Here is an 11,240-nt window from a genome sequence, read left to right on the forward strand (position 1 = left end):
CTGTGCAACTGGGAGCATGTAAGTAGATACACACAAATACTCAACTATTACTTTGTGTGTCCACATCACACAATGAATTCTGCACAAGCCTCACTCTCGCTCCTTACACGCACAGTTCTGGGAGCTGATCAGCCCAGCCTGGTGGATTCCGGGGAACCTGTGATGCCCCAGGGACCCTCCACACCAGCCCAGGGGTGGGTGCCAGGGCCAGAGCCCTAGTGGGACATTGCTCACAAAGCCTCCAGGGCTGTGTTGTCCTCATTGGCTCCTTCCAATCCAGCAAACAGCCTGAGTCAGCTCCAGGGAGGGGCACAGCCAGTTGTAGCTGGAGGCGGGGCAAAGGCTGAGCTCAGGAAATTGAAACTAACCCTGTTCCCCAGCCCAGAGGAGCCATGGCTGCAGCGAGCCCGGTGAAAAGCCTGCAGGAGGAAGCGACGTGTCCCCTCTGCCTGGAGTATTTCACAGACCCGGTGGTCACAGCCTGCGGGCACAATTTCTGCCGCGCCTGCCTCAGCCAGTGCTGGGAGGGACCCAACCCAGCTGCCTCCTGCCCGCAGTGCAGGGACCCGGTGCAGCAGGGCCCCCTCCGGCCCAACAGGCCACTGGCAAACATGGTAGAACTAGTCAAACAGCTGAGCCTGCAGGCAGTGAAGGGGGCGGGCAGGGGTGGGGTGTGTGAGGAGCATCAGGAGGCGCTGAAGCTGTTCTGCGAGGAGGATCAAGCCCCCATCTGCGTGGTCTGCGACAGGTCCCGGGCTCACCGCGCGCACACGGTGCTGCCCATAGCTGAGGCTGCCCAGGAGTACAAGGTAGGGAACTGATGCCCTGTCTGCTGGTAATTACTCTGGGTTTTACTCACTGGCTAATTTCCCTGACTGTTCCTGGAAGAGGCTGTGACAAAAGAAATGCTCTGGCCAAGGGGCAACTGAGGCAACAGAGCAAGTTATTAGAGACACCGGCTGAGAGAAACTTCTCTAAGATGCTCAGCGGAATCGTTTTAGACCCAGCTCCCCCTCCCCCGCAGAGGAAATGAGGGGCCGTTACCCAATGGGAGGGGTATGGGTCAGCAGCAGGCTGGCTATGGGAATGTGCTGCCTTCAGACTGGAGAAGGGGGGTTACAAGCGGCTGTTACTACAGATTTGAGGACTAGAATTTATGGTTATTACTTGTTTGCATCAGTCGCCCTGACAGACCCCACATGAGATCCGGGCTCTGCACAAAACCCAGCCAGGGACAATCCCTGCCCTGAGCAGTTTACAGTCTAGGTCAGTGTCTCCCAATTTTATTTGGCCACGTAACCCTTTTAAACTCAGAACCCCTCCAGCTGGGCCTAGGGTACCCAAGGGGAAAAAAAACACAATCCCCCTTCTCCCCCCAAGAAGACAGTCTAGTCTCTGGTATATGGAGCTGAAAAAGTAGACCACAAATAAGTAAGGATAATAATAATGAATACATGCTAAATAAGGTCATGAGATCAACATTTAGTTTAATTGGACATATTTAAAAACAAAAATCACATTTAATGTGTACAAAAAATAAAGCTAAAAAACTAATATGAATTATATTGGCAGTTTTCAATGTGAAGAGTGGTTTTTCTTTTTTTCTTGGCAAATTATTTTTATATTTGATTTTATTCTAAAAAGTTGGATTTGCATATCTGGAGGTGCATTCAGTCGATTTCTGTATTTTGTTTTTGTTGCGCATAATTTGAGAACCCAGTTTCACACAAGTATGTGCTGGTGAAGGGTAACAACTGACGAAGTGCATGTCTTGATAAAGCTGAATATTCTTGACAAAAGCCACCCCAAAATGTAATCAGAGAAACGTCTTTACATTTTTGTATTAATTGGGCATCTGAAGTGATTTTGATTAGGTTTTCATAATCTTTCATAGAAAAACTGACTGTCTTTCCTGTTATACTTAATGGATTTCAAATCCAGTTATTGTTGTCATTTATGGTTGGAAAATACTTCATAATGTTTGTGTATAAATCACAAAGATGATCTGCAATGTCCTGGCCAGTAGGAAGAGTACAGGAGAATGCTTGCGGCGGAGTGTCTGGCCAGGAGAGAGGGTACAGGAGGGGTCTTGAGGAAGGATGTCTGGCCAGGAGGGGGTCTTGGGGCAGGGTGTGTGGCCAGGAAGGTCTTGGGACAGGGTGTCTGGCCAGGAGGGAAGGTACAGGAGGGTCTTGTGGCAGGATGTCTGGCCAGAAGGGAGAGTACAGGAGGGGACTTGGGGGCAGGGTGTCAGAGCAAGTTGGGAATGTGGACTCTTGGTGGGGGAAGGGTAGTGAGGGGGATATGGGTGCAGGGTCTGGGCATGAGGGGGGATGCATACCTGGCTTGGCACCCTGCTACAGCAGGGAAAGTCTCCAGGCAGCATGCTCTTGTTCCTCGGGGGGGGGGGGAGCTCAGTTTCCCCCTCTCCTGCCCATGCAGCAGGGAACCCAGTGCAGCTGCAGCACCTGCTTCCTGCTGACAGGCGGGGAGGGTGTAGAAACCCCAACCTTCCCTGCCAGATCAAACTCTGCCACTTTCTCAGCAGGCTGGGGAGGGGCTCAGGGGAGAGAGAGCAGCAGCACATGGGGGGCAGTGAGCCCAAGCACACCCCAGGTGGGTGGGGAGGGCAGCAGAGCCCAAGCCAGGTTCCACGCAGATGGCAGTTTAAAAACGCCAAGGTCTAGGAGCAGCTCCTCAGCTCTGGCCACCGCTCCCCCTCCCAGCAGTAGCAGTCACTGTAAAAGCTGCCGCCTGCACACAAGGAGGAGGAGGCTGCAAGGCACTGGGACAGGGCAGTCCTATGGGGTGAGGAGGGGCTGCGTCATGTGCAGGGATGGGGCAGCCGCAGTGGGTGGTGGAGGGCCAAAGCCGCATGCCCCCAGAAGCCTGATTGGCCGGCAAAGCCCCAATGGGAGCTGCCTACGGGTTCTGTAGCGGGCAGGGGAGTAGAATTTTTTCATGGAACCCTGAGTTCCACTTCACGGAACCCCAGGGTTCTGTGGAGCACCATTTGGGAAACACTGGTCTAGGTAGACAAAACGTGGAGAGGGAAACTGAGGCACAAAGGCTCAGGAGTCACTCAGTGAGTCTCACACTATCCAAGAAATTAAGAAACCACCTGACATACTTCAGTGAGTCAGTGGCTGAGTTCAGCATAGAATTCCAGACCCAGTCCATGAGCTTAACCACTAGGCCGTGTTGCTATCTCAGTGATGAAATGTGTGAGTTAGGAGGGAAAGACGCCTTGCTACGGGCCCAGGCCCAGCAGGGAGGGGAGGTTTCCCACTGGGCTGCTGAACTCCTGGGCTGCTCCATGAGGGGTTAAACTCAGATGCTGCAGCCAGCACTACATGAGATCACAGGGCTGGACACTGTGTGGGATCCCGAGTGCCTTGAATCCACCCACAACAGGGCTACAGGCAGTGCAGGGCCGTGCCAGGCACCACTGGGATCAGACTGGGTTGGAGCAGAACTACCCCCAGGCTGGAGCTGCCCGGTGCCGGTCTGACCTGTGCCAGTGGGTACCTGGGCACAGACCAGCCAGCAAGGTTCCGTTAGTCCCACCAGGCAGCCTGTGGGAATCTCCCAGAATGCACTGCTGCCGGGAGCTGTACCAGGGACTGGGGCAGCGGGTACCTGCCCAGAGGGCGTTGCTCTAAAAAGGGTTTAAGGCAGCGCTGGGGCAAACCTGAACCCTACTTACTACAAATCAGCCTGTTTAATTATGGGGGCCACTGACCCATCCCCAGAGCACAGGACATGCTCACATCTACCTGCCCAGGCCCACCCTCAACGCTTGGTCGGCCTCTGTGGGCCTGTCCCTGCCTCGGTCAGACCATCCCCACCTACGTCATTCTGCGTGGAGGTGCCACCCCCTCTTGCTGCAGCCTCAGTCTCCCCTTGTCCCTTTCTCACCAGACAAAGCCACGGCCAGGGCTGAGTCCCCACCGGGCAGGACAGAGCCCCACAGAACTGGGACTGTGCAGCGTAAAGCTGGACAAAAGGCCTCCTCAGGCCCTCAGACGGGGAAGGGGGGGAGACAGAAGAGCCTGGTGATCTGCCCAGGGGCCCGTTGACGTTGCTCTGCTGAGCCTCCCTACAACTAATAGGCTGGCCCTGGGGCCAAGTCAAGCTGTGTCCAACCAGGGCAGCCCCCAGAGCTGAGCTCCCAGCCCCTGTGTAAGCCCTGGTGGCTCCTGGGTTTGGCATCACTTCGCTATTTCAATCCCCTCACACAGAGATGTGTTGATTCACCCCCAGTGCGAGTCAGGGCCGGTCCCGGGCTGCGCTGCCAATCTTTTCACACACACCAACAACGCGCGCTGATAACTGAGCTCTCTCTCTAACCACTAAACAGACTCAACCTGCCTCGGTAACAGTCAGATTCTGACACACTCCCAGGCTGTATTAATAAGGTTTCATCTGCTTGGGGGCCCTGATGTCACACAGCGACTGGGACCAACAGTCACTGGGGCTGTGGGTGGGAAAATGCCCCGTTCCCCACCCCTCTCAGCCTCACAATGAAACCTCCCAGCTCATTTCTGTTTCCTCAGGGGAAAATCCAGGCCCATTTGAAGACTCTGAGGGAAGAGAGAGAAAAGCTGCTGGGATGGAAAGCGACGGGGGAGGGGAGAAGTCAGGAGTATCTGGTAGGTGCCTGTGGCTATGGACCGGCAGGGGGAGGTCTGAATGTTGGGCAGCAGCTCAGGAGAGATTCAGATGGTGCCCATCTGATTAGAAGAATGTTCACAGCTGGATTATGTTTCAATTGGTGGTGCACATGTACATGTATCAGTGCACATTGACAAATTTATTCCACACATGGATGGAGAAGATTAAAGAGAACACTGGTGCTGAGTTCTGTCCCCTGCAGCTCTGGGTGTGATTTCCCAGAGCCCAAGAATAAAAGAACTTGCTGCCCATGGCAGGCAGGGAATCATCCCTTTCAGAGGGATACAGGGGACAAACAGGAGACTGAGGGATGCTTCAGCCTAGAACCCAGAGATGTTATTACAGGTTCTCAGGCTCTGCCCACGACCCTGACCAGCCCTTTCCCTGTTTTCACACAGAAACAGACACAAGCCGAGAGGCAGAAGATTGTGGCCGAGTTTCAGCAGCTGCGGCAGTTCCTGGAGGAACAAGAGCGACTCCTGCTGGCCTGGCTGGAGAAGCTGGATGAGGAGATTGGGAGGCTCCAGACTGACACTGTCAGGAAACTCTCTGCACAGATTTCCCATCTCAGCGAGCAGATCGGTGAGCTGGAGGGGACGTGTCAGAAGCCAGCCAGTGAATTCCTGCAGGTGAGACTGGGAGAGAAACGTCCCAGCTCCTCACACAGGGAAGGGAGGCTCCTGAATCACAAGCGCTGGGGTCCAGCCGTCAGATCTGGGTGTAACTCGGCGGGTGCATTGCTGCCATGTGAGTGCCTGTTGTGCTTTGCAGAGTCACAGGCACAGAGCTACTAGAGATGGCAAAGCCCCATTCGCTCAGGGGATCCATGGCCCTGGGGCCAGGGCAGGGCCTCTCTTCCCAGGTTTGCAAAATACTTTCCCTGAGGTCCCCTGTAAGTGTCGAATGGGGCTGAGATTCTTTTCTCTCTCTTCCCTCTAGGACGTGAGACGCACCCTGAGCAGGTAGGTGTCTCTTGCTCCCCTCACACTGCTCAGTGCAGGGAAAGAGCTTGGAGCTGATGCTGGCACCACATCTCCCCAGGGCCCTGCAGCCGGATGTGAGGGGAAGGTGACAGGCTGGGCACAAATCTCTGATCAGCGTCAGCCTGCGGCTCTCCCCTGGCCCAGCAGACTCTGGGATTCCCCATTCAGGGCACAGTCTGAGCTCAAGTGTTTCCTGGAGCTGTCACCTCCCTGGGGACTGGCTGCCTCAGGGCTGTGGGGTGGGACATGGGCCTGTCACTGCTGGGCACTGGGCACATTCAGCCCAGGGCAGCAGGGACCCAGAGTCTGTCCCACCCGAGGGCTGTTTGGAGACCTGTGGGAATGGGCTGGGGAGGGGGGAGCTGGTGTTTCTGTCTAGTCCCTAGTGGGCAGATTCCTACAGCCCTTCCCCTGGGAACCTCCTGCCCCTCAGCGCCTGGAGGCCAAGGGGTGAGTTCCCCTTTTGTCCCCCCAGCCAGAGCTGCAGACTGTTCATGGGACCTTTGAGGGGACGTTGCAGGGCCAAGGGCTGCGCTGCCCCTGCTCTCGGGTTGGGAGAACTGGAGGATTCGAACTCCAGGCCCAGCAGAGCAGCGACTCACTGGCCAGAGCTGGGGAACTGAGTCACTCGGTGCAGTGTCACCATGTGATGTTGTCTCTCCCCAGGTGTGAGACGGGGCCGTTCCAGCCGCCAGAGGAGATTTCTCCTGAACTGGACGAGCGAGTCAGAGGTTTCTCCCGGCAAACGACTGCGCTGTCAGAGACACTGAGGCAGTTCACAGGTACCGAGAAGGGACGGGGGAGGGGAGAGTGAGTGACGTGTCTGAAGCCAAGGAAAGAGACCGATTCTGGTCATTTGGTTCCCTGTTAGATGAGGCTTCTGTTGAATTGTGAGGTGAGAATGGCACCCACTTGCCGTCCCAGACACTTGGGTTGAACCTTATTTGTTCCAAAAGCCACTTTGTAATAACAGCAACTGTTGGAGCACAAAATGGACGACACACGGACAGAAACACGCCCAGCTCCGTGCTGCTCTCTGCAGAGACGCTGAGTACACAGACCCCACGGCTCACAGGTAGAGCCAGGAGTTCACAAACTCTGAACCTCCCGCTAGTGTCAAAGGACCCAAGTGGATGAAGTTACTTGGAGGCCAAAGTCTTGGCAGGATTTGGGCTTAGGCTGTGACAAATATCAGGAAGTGAATGAGCCAAAACCTGTGGAGTCTGAAGGGCAGGAGGGATGTTGAGGAGAAAGCGAATCTCTTCACACATTGTCCTGGGCTGGTTGTGAGGCTGCAGGGACGTTGGTTCCTTTGCTGGGAGAGGCCTGAGTGAAGGATGAAGTAGGAGGATTCAGACCCTTTTATATTAAATACCTGAGGGTGCATCTACACAATTTACGTTAATTGAGCAGCTGAAGTTGATGTAGCTTAACTTGGCTGTTGCCAGCAGACAGAGAAGGGAAGAGCATTCTCCGTCCGACTTCCCTTACTCCTCATGAATTGAGGGCTACGAGCACTGACACAAGCACCCCTCAGTTTGATTAGCTGTCTTCACTCAACTGCTAATTCAAGCCCTGGGAGATCAACAGGCGCAGCCTCCATCTTCTCTGCAGTGTAGACGTACCCAAGTGTGTCTCTGCTGTAACGAAAACCCAGGTCTGTGTGTTAGGATTGGGGATATCGTGGGCAATACGGACTCCTGAAGTCTCACCTCTCTTCTCCCTTCCCTCACCAGACACGCTGCCCTCTGCACTGGAGAGAGCAAGAGGAAAGTCCCTGGGAGCTTTCAGACAGGGTGAGGTTTCAAGTGGAGACTGAAAACACCTTCCTGAGCGCGTAGCTCAAGTCACCGACCAAACCCCCAGTGACCACGACAGGCAGAGCCCAAACCTGCCCAATGAGCGGTGAGGCGCCCCAGGGGCACTAGATCAGAAGGACGACGGGTGATGTCCTGCCCCCTTTAAGCAATGGGATGGTCGGACCCCCCCATTTCCCACTATGGGCACAGTTTGCGGGCAGGGGGCTTTGCAGGCAGGGGCTGCGCTTTGTGTTGGGGCAGCTGATCAGCACAACCCCTCCTTGGGCACCAGCCTCTGCCCTGGGCTGGCCCCTCCCAGTGACCCCACCCCAGATCCCCTTCCCCAGAGCCCTGCCCCCAGCCAGGCCAGAAGCCAGAGCTGGGCTCCTCCCACTGAGCCCGGCTGCCCTGAGGAGCCCTGGACCCTCCACTGCCCTGGGGTGACTAATGCCCAGGCCCTGCTGTCTGGGGTGAGGCGGCTCTTCCCCCGCGCTGCCCCCTCCCCTCTGTGCCCTGGGCGGGGGGTGGAGGCTGCAGCAGGGGAGGGAGTTTCCCTCTGGGGGTTAAAGCTGGAACCTGCCTGCTCTGTCCCCCCCGCCCCCACTGAGCCCTCCTGCTCTGGGTCTGGCCCTGGGGGTGGAGCAGCCCGAGCTGGGGGCAGGAGGCTGCAGCCTCTGCACACAAATGAGAAGCTGACGAAGCGGGTCCCATTGCCCAGGCTGAGGCGCTGCAGTGACAGCTCGGCTCAGTCTCAGGGCCCAGGGCAGAGGCAGCTCCCTGGGGCCCAGGCCTGTCCCAGCCACAACAGGGCTGCTGGGGAGGGTGAGAAATGGCCCCAGCCGCCCCCAGGGCTGAGCTCTGCCCCTCACACCCTGATTCTCTCTCCCCAGCGACGGTGACTCTGGATCCAGACACGGCTCATCCCCACCTCGTCCTGTCTGAGGATGGGAAACGTGTGAGATGGGCAGACACACGGCAGCAACTGCCCCACAACCCGGAGAGATTTGACACTCGGCCCTGTGTGCTGGGCTGTGAGGGATTCACCTCGGGGAGACATTGCTGGGAGGTGGAGGTGGGGGATGGGCGACACTGGGCTGTGGGGGTGGCCAGAGAGTCTGTGAGCAGGAAGGGAGGGATCAGCCGTAGCCCTGAGGGGGGGATCTGGGCTGTGCAGCGGTGGGGGGGTCAGTTCCAGGCTCTCACCTCCCCTGTGACCCCCCTGTCCCTGAGCCCCCCCCCCCCCCGCAGGATCCGGGTTTGTCTGGACTGTGACCGGGGGCAGGTGACATTTATCGATGCTGGTGATGAGGCCCCGATCTTCACTTTCCCACCGGGCTCCCTCCCTGGGGAGAGAATCCGACCCTGGCTCTGGGTGGGGCTGGGATCCTCGCTCAGCCTGTGCCCCTGAAATCAGCCTCTCTGACCTCACACAGCCCAGTCTCTGAGACCTCACAGGACTCCCCTCACCCAGCCCCTGGCTCCTCATCTCTATGATGCCTGAAAGCTTCTCCCCCTCCCTCGCTGCAGTCCCAGGGATGGGAAGGGGAAGAACCCCTGGGGCTGCAGGAGGAGCAAATGGGCAGAGACGGGGGCTGGGCAGGGGCAGAACTAACAGCCGGGCTGGGGACAGGTGGAGGTGGGTGTGGTAGGACACAGAATTAACCAATCAGAGTTTGGGGACCGGGGGAGGTGATTGGGGATAAGCTGGTCAGCAGCAGGGAGCGATTTGTACCAGTCTGTGTCCTGTAATCTCATTGGGGTCTCCAGCCAGAGCTCCCGCCACAGGAGCCATAGTTGCCTTCCCCTGTGACTGTGGGGCAGCCGGCAGCACTTGTAACTAGTGTCTCACTAAGAGTTTTCATCCATGAGCAGAGGGAGTTTGGTCTCATGCACCAACACTGAGGTCATGGGTGCTTGTTGGGACGTGTGCTATGAAGATTCATATTTAAACATGAGTCTTGTTACTTCTGTACAAACAACTTTTGAAGAAAATGTTATTTGTTTCTATTGAGTATGGAACACGACTTTCAGCCTGTCTCCCTGAGTCCATGTGGGTATTTCCCTTAATATGGGCATTTTCATTGAAGTTCCTTTGGAGAATACTGCTGTTAGATTTCCTAAGCTGTGACATGTTCCAAAACAACACCAATAGCTTTTGTCCAAGCCCCACATGTACCACAAAATGCAAGTCTCAGTTTCCTCTCCCCTGCTGAGGGCTTACTTTAATTCTTGCTGCTTTCTAAGGGTACGTCTACACGGAGGAGCTATTTCAGGATCCTGCAGCTATCCCGAAATAGCTATTCTGCATCTATTGAAGCAGCCCATTATTCTGAAATAGATTTCAAAATAACATGTGGCTTATTCTGACATCCTGGTAACACTCCTTCCACAAGCGTTAAGGGGTGTTTCAGAGTAGCAAGTTATTTCAAAATTTGGCACTGTGTAGATTGTGCTAAATTATGAAATAAGGTATTTTGAAATAGCTTAGCACATATTGCGTAGCTTATTTTGAATTAAGAGTGCTGTGTAGATGCACCCTAAAACTTTACAGGAGATCTGCAATGTGGTCCAGATATTTGTATTTAAAACGGGGCTTTTCATTTTACATACTACAGATCTATAACACAAATATAACAGCACCCCCCCATGTTGATCCACAAACTCCTCCAATACAAAGTAAGAACAGGGGCAACAGGCTGTTAGTGTTGTACTATACACGAGACACTTCCCAAAGGATAACGTGTAGCATGTCCCCACTGGACTCCTGTAGCAGGAAGGCACGGCCACACTCCACCACAGGGAAATCCTGACGGGCCCACTGTGCTGGACAGCAACGGAGCTTGCACCTGGTGTGGCCTGGTCATCTCACTGGAGATTGGCTTGTTTTGCAAGGTATTTACAGGGACTTAGGTCACCTCTTCCAAATGCTCTTTGAGGTAGAGCTGGAGGGAAACTGTGTTTTGTTTATTTGTTTCAACACAGTAGAAAAATGCTGAGTTTAGGAACAGGCTGTTCCTAGACGGCTGAGAATCAGCTGAGCCACGTCCTCCATCCCCGAGGGGTTTTTACTCTCCTCGGTTCAAACACGTCCTGAGGCCAGACTGAACGGTGAATACACCATCACTGGGACCTGAGTGGGGACCCTTTTCCTCCAGTGTCTCTCGCGAGAACACTCCACTGGCTACGGCTGTGTGAGGAGATCTTCTCTAATAAGCAGTGACGTTGGTACTTGGTGGTGGTGGCCGGGGGTCGTTCTGAAAGGCTGCAGGCACCATTTCACCCTTTTGTCCTTCACTGTTGGTATGTCTACATGGCAGGGCTAAAGCCGAAAGCCGAGTGGCCCAGCCGAGTGGTGGGTGTCAGGGGGACTCTCACGCCTGCAGATTCCCCCGCACTGCTGGGAATCGGGTGGGTCTGACGTCTCTGTGTGTCTGTGACTGGCCATTGAACGTCGCCCTGCTTGGGCCTTTCTCCCCTTGAGAACAAACCTTTAGGCTCAGACACTGACAGGCAGGGGCAGCGCAACATTTTGTGTGTGATACAAACCCGGCCACGTGCTGCCCCTCTGGGGCCGGGAGAACAGTCTGTGCCTGGGAGCAGGGTTTGAACGTGCATCGCCCTAGGCCCAGTGCTGATGGGAGCCAGGGAGCTGGGATGCAGCCAAGCCCTGAGACCAGCAGCCTCTGCGACAGGGCAGGGGAGAGAAATGGCATTTGCAGGGAGGCTGCCCCAGAGCTTCCCCTCCCCACACTCCTACTCATACACGCATCAGGGCTCCAGGGTA

At 55.6% G+C, this 11,240-nt stretch overlaps 1 protein-coding gene across 1 annotated transcript; it reads left to right on the forward strand.

Moving 5' to 3' along the window:
• The first annotated feature begins 232 nt into the window (after positions 1–232).
• LOC112545764 (zinc finger protein RFP-like) lies at positions 233–9,493 on the forward strand. Its single transcript, XM_075909483.2, has 7 exons — positions 233–809; positions 4,557–4,652; positions 5,073–5,303; positions 5,614–5,636; positions 6,324–6,439; positions 7,394–7,453; positions 8,347–9,493. The coding sequence occupies exons 1-7, from the start codon at positions 393–395 to the stop codon at positions 8,862–8,864; spliced, it is 1,461 nt and encodes a 486-aa protein (XP_075765598.2). The 5' UTR covers positions 233–392; the 3' UTR covers positions 8,865–9,493.
• The last annotated feature ends 1,747 nt before the right edge of the window (positions 9,494–11,240 follow it).

This window comes from Pelodiscus sinensis, chromosome 25, assembly GCF_052426305.1.
Source record: "Pelodiscus sinensis isolate ZL-2025 chromosome 25, ASM5242630v1, whole genome shotgun sequence".
Classification (NCBI taxonomy): Eukaryota; Metazoa; Chordata; order Testudines; family Trionychidae; genus Pelodiscus; species Pelodiscus sinensis.